The following is a 21,341-nucleotide window of genomic DNA, read 5'->3' on the forward strand; positions in this document are numbered from 1 at the left end:
CACATATATGTGATATTTACTATTTGCAATAAACATATAAATAGTCAGACTGTGGAATTACTTTGCACAATCTTAGATATATAAATTATTAGACTTTTAACATATAATATAGGCTCTCATGTATGCTAAAATAAATATAAAATATGTTCTCTTCTTTAAAGAGAGGAGATATTATACATCTCGGGCCAGTTAGCATTATCTTAATATTTTCCTGCCTCAGTGGCTGGCATTATAGTTGTGTACCACCTTTCCAGACTCAAGGTACACATCCTTGTTAGCATATAATAATGAGGAAATTATTGTTTTATTAGGGTCTCAGTATAAGATTAGCTAATTCTAGAACTGATTTCACAGTATTTGTATGAGGATAACATGAAGCAATGCATACACTTAGCACACAGCGTATCCACTTTAAACTTTCACTATATTGTTAAACTCAATTCTCTTCAGGAATTTTGCTAATGAGTCTCAAAGAATTTCGGGACTAAACATAATATTGTCTAAGACATGGGCTGTACTATTTGGTAACAACTGCAAAATATCTGAGCCTTGATCAATTGAGTTTATGGAAAGGCTAAGTAAATCTACTATTAAATCAAAGCAATTACTATACAATAAAAATGCAGGAATCAGAAATGAATGTCATGAGTAAACCTGGGTGCTGCACAAATTCTGTTCCCTTTTTACTTGAAGAGGCATCGGTTTGACTTTAATACAATCCTAACTAGACAGTTTTATAACATACTCTCGAATGTATTAAAAAAGAATGAACAAACCCAAGGCCTTCATTAGTACACAGGACTGTTGTTGGTGACACATAACTTATTGTGTTTTTTTTATCCCTAATTTAAAAAAGAAACAAAATCCTTTTGTGTGAGTTTGCTTCCTAGTGAGAGAAATATCTGAACAAGTACATAAGATATCAAATCACGGAGATGAGTGTACACTGCTTTATCTCTGATATGGGTGAAGGGAATGATCAAAAGTGAATATGACTCTTGAAAATGACAAAGGAAACTTTAATTTTTGTGAAGTTTAAAAATATACATGGAAACAACTCCAAGAAAAGATCATTGAGAAAATCTTATTCCATTACCAAGTACAACAGAGATCTTAAAAGATATTTGCATCATAAATAGGGGCTCTGAACAAAAGTGTTTTTATAAAATTATATTAAGGCTCTCTTTTATTCCCCCAGTAGATCTGGCACTGTAGTGCCCCAAGATATTTGGTAGATATCTTGTCAGAAACACATATCGCAACTCCGTGGTATCCCAGTGTCTCTAGCCACCACACAGTCTCTTAAACTTAAATCGCTATGTGAAAGGACACACAACACACTAACCTCTGATACAATTGATAAGCTATAATTGCCCACCTAAACATACAAAGTCCTGTACATATCCATCCCTTAAGAATATTCATAACCTGTAAATACACAGAGTGGAATCTTTACGTCAGCCTCCATGTTCTCTCTGAGGCTTCTCTGCCTTCCTGTTCCTCCAGTCTCCTCCCATTCCAGTCTCCTCTCTTTCCTCAAACTTTTCTCCTGCCCATCCTTCCATCTCATCCAATGACAGGCCTTGTTCTATCTTGTTCCTGCCTCACCTGTATGACATCATCCTACACAGAAGTTCAAAGACCAAATTGAAAAATAAAAAAGGATTTTGAAGGCAGGTAATTTAACAAAACATTAAGACACTTTTAAAACTAAGAAGCTCTGACTATTTCATAAGAAGCACAGACACAACATAAATCTTAGGAAATAAAAATGTAAACACTAACCTAATTAGCATAGGAAAGCAGCTTACACAACAAAAATATGTTACATCCAACATTTTCATGATTCCTTTTGACATACTATTTTAATCTCAGCTTTCAGGAAGCAAAGACAGGTAGGTAGCTATGAGTTCAAGACTACATTATCTACACAGAGAGCTTCAGGCCAGACAACTTTGCAGAGTGACCCTATCTTAAGAAAACAAAATGAAACCGAAACAACAACAAAAGAAAACTGAAAGCAGAAAATTCCCAGAATACAATGGTTTGAACCATGCTTGGAGGTATAGGTAGAGATAAGAAGAGGGCACCAACTCTTCTGAAGCTGGAATTACAGAGGGACATAAGCTACTTAAAAAGGATGATGGGATACAAATTTAGGTCCTTTGCAAAAACAAGAAGTGCTATAAACCACTGAACAAGTTCCAAAGACTGTTCCCTATCATTTTTTTTAAATGACCACACCTGCACACATATCACAGTGTAGTCAAAATAGAAATAAATCTATTAGGTATATAACTTGTTATGGAAGTCTATTCTTTAAGCCCATCTACTGTCATTTTCATCAAACCACGAATGACCACCTACAGTGGATCATCACTATCAGACCTATGGACTGTTGACACTGCCTTACAAAAGTAACAGTTAAGGGCACTCACTGAATCCTCACCAGAGACCATAGCCATTCTCTATTGTACTGTATATAAAGAAACTCTATATAATTCTGCTCCAATGGCATGTAGCCTAGAAGGCTCAGGAGGTTCTATAATACATGGACTGTGGAGGGTAAATAGGGATGATTGGATTCATTTATACAGCTACAAGGATGTCACCATCCATGTTAAGGTTAATCTTCTAATTGCTAAACTTCTTTAAGGTCACTTACACTCTACTTGATTACTGGCAACCATGATCTATAGAGACTTTGGTAGAACTGGACTTTGTTTTATCATTGACGCCCTATCTCAGTGGGAAGAGGTATTTGTTTCTATTGACCTAGTGAAAGCTCTCTCAACAGAACACATTTTTAAGAGGAATACTCTCAGCTCGAAAACCTTTTAGAATTTACAGAAACAATTCTTTGTTCTGGTATCTTTTTATATTAACCAGTCTACTTTGATTACATTACATATTTCATGGTAATGGAGATGGTCCTGTAACAAGTTTTATCCCTTCCTGGGAGGCTACTATACAAAAGTTACCATGGTGGAAAATTTTTGTCATTGTACCTGGAGAACAGTTTAATATTTAAGTAGAAAATATTAACTAGGATAAAAGGAAATAAAAAATTTCAGTTAATATTATTATTACTCAATGTGTTCCAACCTGATAGGTCCATAATATTTTTATTCAATAATTAAATGCTCATAGTAAAAACCATACATATAGAACAGGTCAACACCATGCCCTTTTAGAGTAAGAAAGTGATCTTCACATCTAAAAATTGGGATATGTTATTCAATCTACTCAAATCTTATATAAAAATATAGGTAAAAAGATACTCTTTAACTTTATATGGTATTTTGTCTCGATAAATTTAATTTGTTATGTATGAAAGTTACTTATGTACTTACTGTGGCTGACCACATAAATAACATAGCTTACCATGATCATACCCACACCAGTAGATGGCTGCTTTTAAGACTGTGTGGCTGGTGGTCCTGAACTTGATGCTACTGCCCATTGTGGAGAACATGTTAGAACGCAATGGGTACAGTCAGAATTAAAATCTGAGCGTCACTACCACTGAACGCTATCACTAGGCACCACTGGAAAGCCGAAATGTCCAAAGTGAAGCCCTTGCAAACCAGGCTCTGTGCATTGACCTCTGAGCATTATTTTAAAGATGGACTATCAAAGGCCAAACAGTTTGAGTACAGGAGTCGATGGAGCATTTCTCCTTCACCAGTTGCGATTCTTTGCCTTTGTCTTGAATTCTTCACACAATCCCTTCCGTCATATATAACGTGTGTGTGTGTGTGTGTGTGTGTGTGTGTGTGTGTGTGTGTGTTAGTAATTCCTTTTTAACAACTTGACTTACATTTTAAGCCCTTATTTTGCAAAGGTGGAGAGGTTACCTTTATCATGTGCAGTTCAGAAATCTCTTCTTACCTGGTGATAAAGTAATTCAGGGTAATCCTGCGTCATCAATCGAAACATAGCCAGTAGAGCCCAGCCAAAATTGTCAAAACTCGTGAAGCCATTGTCAGGATTTGAGCCCTCTTTTACACACATATAACCTTCTGGACACAGGCTAAAGAAGACAAAGAAAGGAAGAAATGTTCGCTATTAAGTAGCTTTTTGGCAATGGGCCAGTTATAAATACTGTCTTCTTCCTGCCCAAGAGCACAGGGAGAGCCCCTTACATGTAGTCAATTTCTTTTTACAGAAAACACTAAAAATTGGTTGTATTTTAAGTTGATGCACATGAAAAGTGTTGGAAGAGAATCCTAAGCACCTTCAAGTTGGCTTTCAAAATGCCATTGTTCAATGATTGATTTAAATTGATAAAATGTATATGCTCATCACACATTTGCTTTAAATATTTATACATTGTTGAGTATCTAAATTAGGTTAATTCACGCATTATTCCCACATCTACAACCACCATGACAAGAATATTTCACAATTTCAAGAATTTAATGTATTGTTATTATTCGTACCTTTGCTGCTCAAAATCCAATTTTAAAAGCTAAACGTGTGACTTAGTGGTAAACTGTTTGCCTAGTATTTTGAGTATTTGAATTCAAGCCAAAACTCAGTAAAAAGTAAAAAGACAAGAGGAAAGACAGGGAGGGGGGGCATAAAAATCTCCGAATGTCATAGTGAAAGTATAAATGTTAAAAAAAATGGCACTGATAAAAATAAACTACAATACTGGAGGGCTTAATTGTCAAGTAATCTCACCTCAGACCCTTAGTTCCCATTATTTAAGGGTGAGAAAACATTTGTCACATTAATAATTGAAACACAGAGCTAGACTTGGGGGAAAAGGCACATTAAATATTTATTTTCTTCCCTTTCAGGGAGTTCTCAAACTTTTATCTATGTAAGGTTGGAGTATTGCGGCTCATTATTACGGTATTGGGTCAATATATCTCATTTCCTTCTCTCCAAGGCTTTGTGTAGTTTCTCTCTCTGCATTATTTTAGGGTTGGCGATGCCATAGGCCTTAGACATACAATGAAAAAAGAGGTTTACAAACTTTTGTGCCTAGAGGCTTGCTAGACTGAAACCCTAAGTAGAGCAGAAGTATGCTAGGTGTTACATTCACCTCCTAATTTGAGGTAGCTTACCGTGCTGATAACTATGGTGCTGGAGGTGAAATACCATCTGGTTTTTGTTAATTCCCTTGAAATACACCATTGTGTTAACATTCAGAGCCAGGTGCCTTCACAAGGTATACGGAATGTATTTAAAGTGGAGGGCTACTGAATAAGTGGTTACAAAGAGAAGTCTCCAAAATCTGGTTTAGAGGGTAGAATAGAAACTAAGCAATAAAACTTCTGAATCACCTGAAGCTGTACACAAACTGTACAAGGGTGCTTTATCTTCCACAGGGATTTAATTATTTTCCAGCATGTTAAGTGTTAGAAACAAAAAAAGGACACTATGACCAATGGGTGGCATGGCATCTCTACTGAGAGCAGAGCAATAAGGACCACTTCTAAGTCAACAAGGCTGGGCAGTGGCTTATTGCTATTTCCTTATTTGTTCCATGATACTCCACAGGACACAGCCAGTGAGAAGTCTAAGAGGGTTAAGCCACTTGCTGCTAGGCCTGACCACCTAAGTTCCATTCTCTGGACTCACGTGATGGAAGAGAGAATCAACTCCTGTGAGTTATCCTCTGATCTCCATGGGTGTCATAGCACTACTCTAGCCCCACTTTCCTCACAGATATGTAATAAAAAGAGTCTATAGCAGTAACACATGAGAATAATGTTACCTTCCCGAATAATTCTTGCTTCTGCAAAGTAATTTTATTAATGCAAAATACATATGTAGAATACATGTAGACGCCAGGTAAGTAAAATAACAGTATATGTATAATATACTTTCTAAAAACTCTCAACCAAAGAGCTGATTTACATTATCTTTCGTTAGTTGTTGGTGCTGGGATACACTGAAAATAAACCAGATCTTTACTGGAGTTCTAGCCATGTTCTAGCTTCTTAAGCTATAATAGGCCACTGTACTCATTTGCTTTTTTTTTTTTTTTTTTTTTTTTTTTTTTAGAAAACTGAATTAATGGTATTTCATACTAAACATTTCTGATTTTGTTCATAGTTGATATTTTGGAATTCAACCTCATGGTTATGGTAGTAGCGGGTGGGACTCTTAATGACAGACTAGACCAAAATTGAGGCCTCACGTGTGTGGTTAATGCTTTTATGGAGGAAATCTGAGAGGCTTTGTCCCACTTCCGCTATGAGGATACAGCAATAAAGTCACCACCTATGGGCCAAACATTGAAGTCTGCCAAACTAAGAAACGCATACCCGTTGTTTCTAAGACTTGGAATCTATGGAATGTTGGGAGAAACTTCTCAAAAAGAACAAAACAGCTTCTCTGCATAGCTTTGATAACGGAGTGAGAAAGCACAGGCAACTGAGAACAGTAGCAAAACAAATAAATATTCATTCAATGATGTTAAAAACACGCTAACAGAAAGCGTTGGCCCAACCTACCCGGCATCTGTCTTGTTGCCGCAGAGGAGAGCGTATCTCGCGCCTTCCATATAGTAGAAGTTTTCTCTTTCTGGAAAAAGGAGAAAGAAATAAGGTTCTATGTTTCGTCTTGAGTCAGCCTCATGATGCCCGTCTGGATTTCTCTAGGAGACGCACATCTGCCTATATCCTTGAGAGAAAAGAGCAAACTCTTTCTCTTTACTCTTGTTATTTCATGCGCAAGCCAGGGACGCTTGAGGACGCAGGTGCTTTGCTGTTTGGAACTGAAATTGTTGAGCACAGAAGGAGGAATAGGACATCAAAGTCAGGGTCCAGGAAAAATGGATAAACAGCCACACATGACAGTATCGCTGAAGGAAAATACCCAAGATTACTTAGCAAGCTGAGGACTGCTTTTCCAAGGTTTGTTCCTGATGATATCCCTGAACTGAGACCAGAATCCTTGGCCTCTTCCTAACTTGAGCCAGCCTTTCTGCACTAAGTACCTAGTGCCAGTGACATGCTAATTGCAACGGCGAATTTTGCTAATTTCTTCATAGTCTATATAATTTGTCAGCACATGCTAAACTGCTGTTCATAAGTTAAAAAATTATGGTTGTAGATATTAGGTACTTTAACCAGGAATATGCAGGTTTAGGAACATTGCATCATCTGTTCCAGATTCAAATCTCAGAATCCAAACTATAGGGGGAAAAAGGTGTGTGTGTGTGTGTGTGTGTGTGTGTGTGTGTGTGTGTGTGTGTACTAAATAAGTATACTTTACTCCAATTTAACATAATGTTAATTTAACAAGCTCCCTACAATAACTGTAGACCATTTAAGTCAGAAAGATGAGGTATTATTGGCTGAGGGTTTTTTTTTTTTATTATTTAATGACAATCAAATTTAAATTAAATTAAATTTAACGTCAATTACACTGGGTGATTCTAAGAATTCTTTGACATGAAAGAACTATGAATGACAATTGGGTTAAAATATTTCATATACATATATATATAATATTTCCTGTATTTCTTAATATGTCACTGATGAAATGGAAAAGATTGACAGGCGTTATGGCACTAAGAAAGGTTTTTTTAAATTACAATATAGTGGTCTAACAATGATGGAAAGAGGAACGGTTATGTACAAAACGATCATAATTCTGTGGGGCTAGCAGTAAGCCAAGTGGAGGTGGTGTGTGATGAAAATGGCCTTGCAGTAGCAGACAGAGTAGACACAGTTATGGGTCCGTATTTGTCATGTGCTCTGAGAGGTGTTGGGCATCCTCCAGAGGACTGCGAGCTGGGAACCTGACCTCCTTGTGATGCTGTGATGTCACGGTGAAAGGGGTGGGGTGGGTGAGGATGAAGCTTATCTGGTAGAGAACCTGCAGGGCGAGCACAAAGTCCTGGATTCACCCCCCCCCCCAGCACCACATCAGCAGAGTGGCTGGCGTACGCCTTTAACTCCGGCGCTCAGGAGGTAAAGGCAGGAGGATGAGATTCCATGGTCATCTTCAAGTATGTGAGTTCAAGGCCAGCCTGTGACACAAGACCAAGTATAAACAAACAAATAAACAATGATAACTATTCACACGTACAAATGAAGGCACATAAGGAGCAGGGGATGAGAAGGGGAAGAATGGCGGGTGGCAGAGAGTCATCAAGCACACACTACCACACCCATCTTTGTTTAAAGAGGCTCCTGGGGATTAATCTCAGATCCTCGCACCCACAAGTCACTTAAAGACTGCGCTGTCTTCCAAGGTCTCAATCTTTTCATTTTTAAGAATGTCTAATCTGGGGGGAGGGGAGGGGAGGTGATGGGGGCTATATGGACAGGAAACCGGGAAGGGAAATAACATTTGAAATGTATGTAAAGAAATATATCTAATAAAAAATTTAAAAAAAAAAGAATGTCTAAACTGCTAGGAAAAGCCCATGAGGTCTCAACACACTACACAAAGAACTATAGGCAACTGAGGAATGCCGAGCTGTAGAAATAGTCTTCCCCAAGGAAAAGCATGATTGTCCAAAACAGCCCTGAAAACATGCGTACAAGTAACATTATACACACTGAGCAGGTTGTGCTTATGCATTTAGGGATACATATGTATATACATATACATATAGGTATATAACAACAATTAATGAGGGAAACTGAATTTGGAAAAGAGAAGAAATGGTTATATGGAGGGTGTAGAGGGAGAAAAAGGAAGAGATAAATTATGTAATTATAATTGTAAAAATAAAAATACTTTTTGAAATTAAAAAAATAAAAAAACAATGATGAGAAGAACCAAAGTTCTGGCTGGTTGGTTTGCTTCCCTATTTTTTACAATAACCAGTAAGGTAGCAGTATTTGTTTGCCTTAAATGATCAGTAGATTTTAGTTATTACATTGAGAAGACCACTGGGGGTTTCAGCAAAGATCAGGAATCAATGTGCACTTCCCTGATCTTCTGTCCTAAATTTGGTGTTGGTGTTGTAAACCCAGAAGACATGAAGCATGCACTGTGTTCTTGTGCTTACAGTTCACATCGCAGCGTGATCCTACTATGTCGTTGGCCACGGAGCCTAGTTGTTATGATTTATGCTAGTGTGGGGGAAGCATGAGATATGAGTGAGATTAACATAAAAAGATGCATAAGTTTAAAAGATTAAGTGTTTTTAATGGACAAACATACACACATCCCCAAATATTGTCAACAGGGGACTAACAGGAGAGAAGAGTGCAGTATGAGTTCATTGCTGGTTAAAAGATGTATGATCTTAGGATAATCTTAGCTTAGGTAGAATCCCAGCTCCCCTGACTAGCAGTGATGAAACCTAGAAGCATCATCTAATTCTGTTGCTGAAGGCAGCACAGTCATTGTTATGTCTCCTCTGAAAAATTATGGTAAGTCTATTTTCTGATTTCTAAAACTACAGTGTTATTTACTGCTTTATGTTTCAAAATGTTTTCCTTTCTTTAAAAGGTTGACATACAAAATGTCTTAAAAGTACAACAGTAACCAAAATCTAACGACTTTGTTTCCATATGAAGGTGACTATTTGACTTCTAGAGTAATCTCAAACACTATAACAGATAAAATAAAAGAAGTTTTACATAAAACTTCTTTAAGTTTTAATAAAAGTTTACACCTAAATACATAATAATTTAAGAATGGCAAAAAAAAACAAAACAGTGAACTTTAATCTCTCTGAAATAAATTTAAAAATTGGATTTTACCTGGTTTTATAAAACTTATGTTCTCATTAACTGTCTGAAAATTGGGAAATTTGTTATTTTGATTAAAAAATGAAAAACAGATTCAAATTAGTCCTTGAGTGTAGTTACGGGATTTATAGCCTGCGCAGAAACGGCGTGTTGACGTCTCTCAAGGCTCTGTGTCATTAGGTGGAGGGAGTCTAACCTAGAATATGGTACTGGCTTCCAGTTCCGTTGTACAGCACATCATTTCCATCTTCCTGGGGCCATCGCACACATTTGTGCTTCAGGTTGCCCATGAAGAGACCCATCCCGAGTAGCGAAGACACAGTCAGAAAAAACAGAGCTAGGACGATGGCCCCAAGTAGTTTCTTCAAACACTGGACCAGCGTCACCACAATAGACTGCAGGCCTGGAAAAAAAAAAGGACACCTGTTCTTAACTTAAGAAGAAAAACTTATTTCTAACCAAGCAGTTTCAGAAAACCTCTCCTGTGGCCAATGCCTGTCCCTCTGAGGTCAACGAAGCTGCCCTTCATTCTAAGTTCTACTGCCTGGGTCTAACAAATACTAAGAGCCCAAGTCACTGCTAGAGGGTTCTGTGATGCTCCTTAACGAGATAAGTCAGAAACATTGTTTTAAGTGGTTGTGTGTTTGAGTTTCTGACACCAATGTGCTGATAATTATATTAGGCTAGGTTCAATCATTTAAACTGGTTTCTTGGTGAAATGAGGGGAAACTGAGGCAAAAGAAGCATATTAGAATCCGTCTCTGTTTTCCATGGAGTTTATAGAATATAAGTTCTTTTCAAAATAGGAAGGATAACTGAAAAATGAAAGCATGACTGATATATATATACATATATATGTACATATATATATATTTGTATTGCAAACAACACCATCTAACAACAGTTGAATGTATTTATTTTTTCTTGACTTTCTTTGTTGACAAATAGATTTAAGATTTAGGTAACTTTTGGAAAGCTGGAGAAGTGGAGATGTTGTTCAATTTAACCTCTTTTCTCTAAGCAATACTAAGACGGTTCAAGTGACTCCACAAACACAGAAAAATACACCGTGGAGGAAATAAACCCCAAAGTGTTTCTTACCATGGTTCAAAGGAATGATCTTCAAAATTCGCAAGGTTCTTATAGTTTTAAACATTGGAAGGGAGCTTAGAGGTGAAGACCTTGTGATAAGCCTGTGTGGGTAAAGGACAGTTATTTTGAAGTCATTGAGCCCATGATCTTTAAAAAGTACTATAAAATTATATTTCTAAGTATGCCTTTTGCTCCCATGATTCCACTCTTGAAATAGGTTTGTTGTTGATTGACAGACAAATTTGCTCTGGACAAGGTAGATCTATGTTTAATAGTTCACACAGTCAAACTTTTGAGTTTATAATGCTTTTACTCCATGCTAAATTCCAGTGAAACAACAAACTACAGTGTGTTCATAAAATGTTACCTTATCACAAATAAAATGACACTGAAAAGAAGAAAAACTGCTAGCTGATTTTTTTTTTAAAAAAATAGGAATATGAATAATCTTAAGTGTTTAATCTTCTTATGCTGAGAAAGCTGATGGTAAACAGCAAGGAAAGAAAAAGACAGTGTGTGTACTGTGTAAGTGCGTCTTCTCTGAGGCCACAGGGCCAACATAGAAATAATACCCACTGTTTCCTAGCTGTGTGACGGGACTTGTGGTTAATATACTGGGCCATAATTACCCTAGCTCAAGAGTAGAGGATATTTCCTTATTCCAAGGAATTGTGTAGGTATTTAATGGAACAATGCATTCAGACTTCATAGATGTGTGCATGCACACAATAGAGGTTCATTTTCAGTCAAACTATGCACTAATGGCAGCAGTGAAAACTAAAATAATAATAGTAATGACAATAATTATAATACCACCATTTCATTTTATTCTTACCATGTGGTAGACATTGCTATCACTGTTTATAAAAACCACTTACAGTGTGAGCTGCTGAGAGATTTCACTTTTCTACAAGACAGCAAACCACTCTTTCCTTTCATTTATAATGACCACCCAGAGACAACTGCGTGAAGGACACACGATAACTGAAATCATTAAGATGTGTACAACTTGAAAGTTTACTTACTCAAACAAAGTTACAATGAAATCAAGCCAGTTCCAAAGATCTCCAAGGAAGGAAAATGACCCTGCCCAGATACCTCTTGCAATGACTTTTACAAGTATTTCGAATGTGTAAATCCCAAGCAAAGTATTCCTGCAGAGAAAAAAATCACACAGATATTAACTGTTGAAGGTAGCATATTGCCAACTCTGAAATGATATGTCTCTGCTAGTCATCAACTATGGAACATAAGTTTTCTGAAAGTAAAATCTGACATGCTTGGTGGGATGGAAACAATCAATCAGACAATAATCAAATAGGCTGTTTCGTTAGAGACTTAGCAAAGAGCTGCTGGAGCACTTCGGTGATGCCTGTGTAGGCACTGTCTACTAGATTTGATGAATTACTTCTTCCTAGTAGTTCTGTCTCAGGGGTTATATATACATTTTTATAATAAATAAATTATATCAAATATACTTCAAATGGTGATTTTACCATAACTAATTTGGTAGTTTTAAACCCCAATGTAATAAAATGTGTGCAAAGACAGACAGGCAGACAAATACACACTCACACACACTCACAAACGCAAGGAATTTTTTGATGAGTCACTATCATAGCTACCTTGCAAAATCACATAGTTTCAAGAACAGTGTTAATGCTCAAAGTTATTGTCTAGGAACTTTATTTTCCAAAAGCAAACAAATAAGAAAAAAAAACCAACAACAACAAAAAAAAAACTATAAAAAACAAAACAAAAACCACCACCAACAAAAAAAACCCTAATGTACTGTTCCATTAGTCTAGTAAAAAACAGATGTTTTAGACTTCCATGAACAGTGAAAAGTATAAAACTGACAATATATTAATGAATGGAAATAAATAAATAAAACTTTGAGTAAGAAAGAAAGCCTCATGCACAAGAATCCATGGCATATACATAGAGCAAAAGACCTAAATGTTCCAATGAATATAATTAACTGATACAATTAAACCCCCAGTCTGTATAGAACTGTAGATATTTAAATTGGCAATATGAAGTCATAATTCCCAGATTCAAGAGTCTGCAACAGGAATCAAAGGCAAATACATGACATACAGCAAGAACGTGGACCAAATAAAATAACACTAACAGGAATTTAGTAAGAAAAATGAAACAGTAAAATATCCCCAAATCGATATATATTTATGTTTTTTATTTAAAAATTCAGTCACAATGATCATATCATGATGTCCTACAAATTTACCAGTATATACAGTATAGAAATAAGATGTGGATTCTTCATATGTCTACGATATGTCCACATATTGGGAACTTGATCCCAACCATGGTGATGCAAAAGTTTATGGAACCCTAGGAGTGGAGACTATTTGAAGGTCCTTGTGGCACTGGGACACTTGTCCACCAGTTTCCACGGGACTCACAAGAGTAATAGAAAATCTGAGGTGGGGTTCATATCATTCATAGTTTTATGGAATCAAGATAAGAATGGCTGCTTCTAAAAGAGCGTCTGCTATTTGCACAGGCTGGAGCTTAGGACCTAATTGTCCTTGAAACCGAACAGCCTAGGCACCATGCTCTTGAACCTTCATATGGTGAGTGAAACAAACCTCTTGTCTTTATACATTTTTGAAACATTTAAAATTTTAAAAAGTAAAATAGTCTTGTGTTTTTATCCATAACATACTTTGTAATTTAATGTAACACAATAAATATTAAAAATGTTAAAGCTAAAATATAATCATAGACTCTATGATATATAGCAAAACTAAGTAACTTACTCTACTGTCAATATCCATTCTGGTAGATTACTCATGCACATAAGTATGCTGTCGGTGAGAACACTAATTAAAATCAGCAGGCGAAAAAGGGTAAGCCATGGTCAAGGAATAATGGATAAGGAATCACATCAGATTTCACATCAGATCTGTTTATACAATTGCATTTGTAGATTCAAGTGACAAAATTATTTTGTAAATATTGAAAATACATGTCATTCTAATTAAAAAATAAGGATTAACATTTGTTAATTATTATTACAACAGGGGTTGAATAACACAATGTCTAGACTTATTTTTAGCATGCCGAAACACAGCCTTCGAAAGGATATGGATGCACCAAAACCTTGATAACAGCTCTTCTGAGAGAGCTTAAAGGAGACAACGTGCAGAGGATGGAAACCGCATTGAACCTGAAGATGACTCTGTTTCTGTTTAAGACCATGAAAGTCTGTAAGAAACCACAGTAGATACAGTCAACTAGGAATGGAGAACTGAAGCAACACAGTAGATACAGTCAACTAGGAATGGAGAACTGAAGCAACACAGTAGATACAGTCAACTAGGAATGGAGAACTGAAACAACACGGTAGATACAGTTAACTAAGAATGGAGAACTGAAGCAACACATTACCAATGCTCACCAGTTTGAAACTCTGTCCCACTTTCATTGGCTTGGATATTTAATTGTATTTAAAGCAAAAGGAGTGGTTTTCCCAGTTTTCATTTGTATTTAGACTTACCTGATAGCTCATAGCCTTCTTTTTTTCCTGATTGTATACTTAAGGAAGTCATTTGCAGTAAGGTCACACCTTAAATTAATGTAATAGAAACTCTCCAGATGTTGTGTGGATTTGCACTTAAAGAAATCACAAGGGCTTTATCTCATAACTTAGTGATTGTGAAAATTTTAATTTTATATCAGAAAAAAATCAATGAAGAGTTGTAAAAGCAAAAGTCAGATGTTTTGAAATCTCCTATCAATCATTTACATTATTTATGAGGGAGGGACTGAAGGGGAGGAAAAAAGAGGATATTTGATGTAATCCTATTTTAAATAAAATTTTATTAGAAATAAAACAATTAAAAGGTAAATAAAAAATTAATGTTTGTAAAAACTTAACTTATTTAATATTATTTATGTGAACCTATCTAAAAATAGTAATTTATATAATATAAAACAGGGATTTTGGATACTCAAGCATTAATTCTTGATAAATATAGTAAAAGACATAAATATTCTAAAACAGAAATTGTTTGTATATATGTAGGTGGATGGGTTAATTTATACATATGTACATGTGGGCTTATGTACATGCATGTGTGCAAACTTTTAGATTTGTGTATATAAATGAACATTACAATAATATATATGATATATATTACACATGGTCATTGAAAGTATATATGTTCACTGTATATTTCCCTCCAGAGAAAGTATTAATGTGGGATGTGCATTAACACGTACTGTCTGATGATGTAACTTGGAGACAGTGTTTGCTCAGCCTTCAACAAACCCTGGGTTTCATCCAGTTAACACTGAACAATTTTTATATGTAGTAAATATTCTGAAAACTACGAGATAAAATGCCATATTTTATAACATAACATAGTATATAGTAAGATAACTATATTGTTATAAAGAAAAAGTTATGAGTTATTTTTTTTCCTCTCTAACAGGGATTAAGTCAAGGGCCTCACGTGTGCTAGGCAAACTCTCTTTGACTATTTATTCCAAGGCTCTTTGATTCTTCCTTCTTTTGAAAATGTATCTCATTAAATTGTAAAGGCTGGCCTTGAACTCACAGTTAGACCATAGAGGACTTGAATCATTCTAGAATTATAGGCCTTCCCAGAAGGCCTTGTTTAAAAGTAATCTTATATATGAAACTATAGATGATATTGTCTACTATACAATCTGATAATAATATAGGGGATATGACTTTTTGCTCTTTATATTGGCAGGTGCATATTAAAAAGAAATTATAAGAGTTTACAACTGCTAACACTTCTCCATGCATGTCAGCTCTAACTGGAATAAGTTCTGGGTCTCAATTCTTAAATAAGTATAGTTCAACATGTAACTGCTATGGGACTTTGTTCAGTTCTTGTACTTATTCTACAATCCCCCTTAAATAAACTAAATAGAAACAAATTATATATCTGATTATGTAAATTCTACTTTCCATGGTAGCTTCCAAAATAATTGCAAACTCCATGGAAAGTTCAACATATGTGTGTGTCATTGTGAAGGGATGCCGTACTTTCAGGTTAACTCCTGATTCCATGTGCTGAGGTTGTTTTCTTAATTTTATGATTATTTATCTCTATCCTGTGTGGAAGAGAGTAAGCTAAATACAACCCAGATAGTTAGATAATGTGATGTTACTGAGAGCAGCACTGAGTCCACGAGGTCACCCTTTCAGGCTTTAGAGTGTATGAGGTCACCCTGGCAGTCTTCAGAGTTCATGAGGCCACCCTGGCAGGCTTCAGAGTTCATGAGGCCACCCTGGCAGGCTTCAGAGTTCATGAGGTCACCCTGGCAGGCTTCAGAGTTCATGAGGTTGCCCTAGGGGCAACCTAGGTTTCAACCTAGGGGCCTCATAGAAGCTAGTAGCCTAAATCACTCAGAATCTTGTTTTATTTTGAGTTTTTAGAATTGTTTCATATTGTATTTATTTTTTTCATATAACAGGTTTTGATACTATTCTTTGCCCTGTCCCAACTCCTCCTGGATACTCCCCACATCCCTATCACTCAATTTCAGGTTCATTGACTTTCTTAAAACAACCAAAACAACATGACAGCAAAAAACAAAACAAAACAAAACAAAACAAACAACCACACACACAAACAACACACACACACACAAACACACACAAACAACAAAAAATATAAAACACACACACACACACACACACACACATGGGGGGAGGGTGGGGAGGGAACACTTAAAAGGAAAGAAAACCAAACCATAAGAAACAAGCTAATAAAAAAAATATAAAAAAAAAAAAGCCTGGTAGTGGGGGCTCACAACTTTAATCCCAGAACTCAGAAGGCACAGGCAAGCAGATCTATGACTACAAGGCCAGCCATGACCACAGAGTGAGTTCCAGAACAGCCAATGCTATCCAGGCAGACTCTGTCTCCAAACATGACACCCAGACAAAGGAATCAAAATCACTCTCTCTCTCTCTCTCTCTCTCTCTCTCTCTCTCTCTCTCTCTTTTGTGTGTGTGTGTGTGTGTGTGTGTGTGTGTGTGTGTGTGTGTGTGTTGGCCAACTACTGTTAGACATAGGACCTATCACAAAGCATTTGTTTCTCTTTTTAAGACCTTTGATTCCCATCTTCAATGGCAGCATCCCATGCTTAGCATGCCTGCACACATTGCTCATTAAGCAGACGGCTGCAACAGTAACAGGCAATCCTAAGGTTGCTGCCCATTATCAACTGTTACAACTCAAGAACACCACAAAGTGAGTGCTGGAACAATCCAAAGGAGGACCTAACTTTCATTTTAACTAAAGTGTTCTCACAGTAGTTCAAGGGGGACTCACCACGACAGTATTAGAGGAGCAACTATGCAATGTACATAACTTTTTCTGCAGACATTTTCATTCACTGTGTGCTCCCCATTAGATAACATCAGTGAATATGATATTTGGATATCAATTCCATGCTAGTAGATAATCCTCATATTCCCCAATTTATCAAAATTTATTACCATTTTGTCAATGTAACTTCACTCTTTAATGTTTGCATTATCCATCAGTTATATCTCATTGTTATTTTTTCCTGATATAAGACACTGAATTGCAGGGCTCTCTCCATCCTCTCTATTTCCTTTTTTCTTGTTTCCCTCCCCCCTCTCTTTCTCTCTCATAGTGTAAGTGTTTTATGATTATTTAAAAATAGATAATTAGAAGAAGGCAATCATCGTATTTCCACCAAAGCCATTCATACTAAGGACTATCAGTACATACAGTAAGTTAATTAACCGTACCATACAAACCCTGCCTTCCTCCCCTCTCTCCATTTCTATCTCTCCTCCCTTCTCTCCCCATTCACCCCTTTCTCTTCTCCCTCATCTCTTTTCTTCTTTTCCTCTTCTCTACCTACTGTTTCTCCTTCTCTTTCATGTTCTCTTCCATTTTCTCTATTGATTCCTTCTCTTCTAATTAAAAAAGATGGCTTAGTTTTATTGACCTGCCACATTCACTCCATATGTCCGTGACCACTACAGTACGTCCATGTTGACATCTCCACTCTCATCTGTGCCAGGGTTGACAACATCACTGACTTTCCAGTAACAGCACTGCCCTTTCTATGCCCCCTTGCAGAATCTATCTTGTCTGTTGTCTTTCCATGTGTCCATAAAATGTTCTACATTGACTTTATTAAAGTTCTAAGTAATCTGAAAGCTGTAACTAAAAGTTTACTTTATTTCATGTATAAAGATGTTTTCACTTCAGGTATATCTATTAACTATGTGTGCTCCAAGAGCCCAGGGTGACCAAATGAGGCCAAAGCTTCTGGATATAGAGTTGCAAAAAGGTTGTAAACTGCTGTGTGCAGGGGCTGGGAATCAAACTCGTGACCTCCAGAAGAGCAATCAGTGCTCTGAACCACTGAGACATGTCTCTAGCCCGAAAATTGTACTTTTGAAATAAAAACTCTTCTAGCTCCATCAATTCACATTTCTCTATTTTCTAACAAAAATCATTCTCATACTTAGCATTTTGTAGTTGTTCTGGGAGTGTATGCTTGTGTGTGTGTGTGTGTGTGTGTGTGTGTGTGTGTGTGTGTGTATGTGTCTATGTATACATAATTTGTAGGTCTTTCAAGTCTTTCTGGAAATTAGGTAGGTTTGAATTTGTGAATTTATGAATGAATGAAAATAAATGCATTATTATGACTAGAAAATTATCAAGGTGTTTGAAATTTCTGTCCATATTGTAAATATTTCACGATTATTTAAAAATTGATAATCATAAAAAGATAGTGTATATAACACATATATATATCATTAACCATAACATATTACTCACATATTTTATCAGATTTATTACCTACCTTGAATATGTTGACCCCACATAAAATTCATTCATTGTGAGGGAATGCCTTCTCTATTAATTTTCCTTAAGTCTTTTCTCAATTATATTTCAAGTGGCTGAAAATAAATGAATTAGAATATAGCTTCAATAATAATGGTTAATACTTACATTTCTCTTAACATAGTAGTATGGATCCACATCTTCCAAGGGCTCTGACACGGTTCCTTGAGGAAGGGTTCCATAGGCAAATGGAAGTTTTTTGCCTGCTTCTAAATCCCGGCTTAGTTTTAAATCTTCTTCTTCATGCTCTTCGTTGCATTTTTTAGCAATGTGATTTTTTATAAGTTCAAGTGACTCTGCCGTGAATGGGACAAGGCCCTTCGGCTCTGGCGAAGTCAACATTTTCAATTTTGTACCTATGAAAAAGTAAATATATAAAATTTGGTCATGTGTAAAGTCATTATATCAGTACATTGTCACATGCTCTTTGAACCCATAAAAAGCTCTGGAAGTGGGGCTCTCCCCTGCCTTTCCAGACTTAAGAACAATTACCTTAAAGTATGCTCCACGGTCCCCTTTCTGGGGATGAGCTGCTCATGACAATGATGGAAGGGAACAGAAAAACTGCCCAGGAGTGAAAATGTTTTGTCCTTGAATTTTTTACAATAAAGACTACTTTTATAAAATTGCGTTTTATAAAAATATTGGCAATGAGGAAGTGAAGCATGAAATTAAGCCATCAAAAGCTGATCCTTGAACATACAGGTTAATGAAACACCCCAGCTAGACTGCGTCAATCTCCACTGTTGAAAGCCATCTTCAAAAGGTCAGGGTAAACTAAGGTGAGGGTGTAGGCTTGGTGATGGATCACTCAGTAGACTTTTCTCTGTGGGAGTAAAGCCTGATTAACTGGGGCTGACAAAAAAAAAAGAGGGAGAAGAATCATACACACATAGACACAGACACAGACACAGACACACAGACACACACACACACACACACACACATATACTTGGTGGCTGAAACCAAGTTCAACAAGCTCCAACATCCTTACAGCTGCATACATACATATACACATACATACATATATACATACATACACACATACATACATATATACATACATATATACATACATATACATACATATACATACATACATATAAACATATATACATATAAACATATATACATATAAACATATATACATATAAATATATATACACATTCACACATTGGGTGAATGGAGCAAAGCTCCAACCACTTTACATACATAAACATACATGCATTTATGGATGGGTGGAGCAACACTCCAATGAGCAAGCTTCAACAACCCTATCTCTTCTCCCACAGTTTATGTAGCCTACCAAGATCTTTCAAGAAGTACACAAAAATTACAGTAACAATTACATTTTATCTTGCTTTTAGTAAATTATCATGAAAAAGCAGTATGTTCTCCAATACCTTTACATAAAAAACAGTTTACTATTGCAGGTAAAGAAAACAGTTATTCCCAAGAATCCACTTATATCTGTAACTAAGCAAGTTTTCATAGAGTAACAAAGTTAAGCAAGCAAGGTAACTTTCTAAGCCAGTTTCTCTTTACAAGAAGGTGGCAATTTGCAGTTGTAAAGACAGAATTGGGGACTTGCAGGCAAATGAATGGAACTCAAAAATATCATGCTGAGTGGGGTAAACTAGACCCAAAGGGACATGGTAGGTGTTCACTGATAAGTGAATATTAGCCAAAAAGTTCAGAATGTCCATGGTACAACTCATATGAAGGATAACAAGAAGAAAGGCCCAAGTGTGGATGCTTTAACCCCACTCAGAAGGGGGAACAAAAGGCAGGATTACGTATGGGGAGAAGCCCAGAGGGACAGGAGAATGATTTGAAATATGCAGCAGTGTGTGGTGGGCAATGGGGGAGGGTCAATAGAAAGTTCTAGACATCAGGCATGTGGGAGACTCCCAGGACCCAATGGGGATGACAGCCAAAATGCCCAATAGTGAAGAGATGGAACTTGAAGGCACCACCTCCAGTAGATAGACATGGCCCCTATCTCAAACTTTTTGACCCAGAATTGTTCCCCTCTAAAGGAAATACAGGTAAAATAAATGGACCAGACACCCATCCAGAGACCACCCCAAATTGGGATCCATTCCATGCACAGGCACCAAACTCCAACAGCATTGCTGATACTGCCATGTGCTTGCAGATGCTGCCATGTCTGTGCTCTGAGAGGCTCTACCTGCACCTGGCTGGGAAAGATGCAGATGTTTACCACTGGACTGAACCTAGGGACCCCAATGAAAAAGTTAGGGACAGGAGTGAAAGAGTTATAGGGGATTGCAACCTCATAGGAAGAACAACAGTATCAACTAAATGGAGCCCCCACCCTGATTCCCAGGGACTAAGCCATCAACCAAAGCACATGCATGGTCCGGTCCATGCCCCCCACTATATATTACTAGAGGACTGTCTTGTCCGGCGTCAGTGGGAGGGTATGTGCTTGGTCCTGTGGAGGCTTGATGTCACAGAGAAGGGGGATACTAGAGGGTGAGGTGGGTATGGGTAAGTGGCTGGGGAAACACCCTTTTAGTGGTGAAGGGGTATGGGGACCAGAAAGGGGGATAACATTTGAATGTAAATAAATAAAATAATTAATAAAGCAGTCAGATTCAATTATCTTAGTATTTATCTTAAAAAGTAATAAAAACCTTGAAAGAATCACAAATCTAA

The 21,341-nt window shown here is 36.7% G+C and overlaps 1 protein-coding gene across 1 annotated transcript in view; it reads right to left on the reverse strand.

Annotated features, from left to right (window-relative positions):
• The window catches only part of Scn7a (sodium voltage-gated channel alpha subunit 7), a 95,855-nt gene that overhangs the window by 49,796 nt on the left and 24,718 nt on the right, over positions 1–21,341 (reverse strand). The window contains exons 2-9 of the mRNA XM_032903420.1: positions 18,767–19,014; positions 13,876–13,994; positions 13,547–13,636; positions 11,789–11,917; positions 10,773–10,864; positions 9,868–10,074; positions 6,471–6,540; positions 3,892–4,033 (exon numbers count right to left, since the gene is read on the reverse strand). Coding sequence (XP_032759311.1) covers positions 3,892–4,033; positions 6,471–6,540; positions 9,868–10,074; positions 10,773–10,864; positions 11,789–11,917; positions 13,547–13,636; positions 13,876–13,994; positions 18,767–19,000 — 1,083 coding nt within the window. The 5' untranslated portion in view covers positions 19,001–19,014. The remainder of the gene's footprint in view (positions 1–3,891; positions 4,034–6,470; positions 6,541–9,867; positions 10,075–10,772; positions 10,865–11,788; positions 11,918–13,546; positions 13,637–13,875; positions 13,995–18,766; positions 19,015–21,341) is intronic.

The sequence above is a fragment of the Rattus rattus genome, chromosome 5 (assembly GCF_011064425.1).
Source record: "Rattus rattus isolate New Zealand chromosome 5, Rrattus_CSIRO_v1, whole genome shotgun sequence".
Lineage (NCBI taxonomy): Eukaryota > Metazoa > Chordata > Mammalia > Rodentia > Muridae > Rattus > Rattus rattus.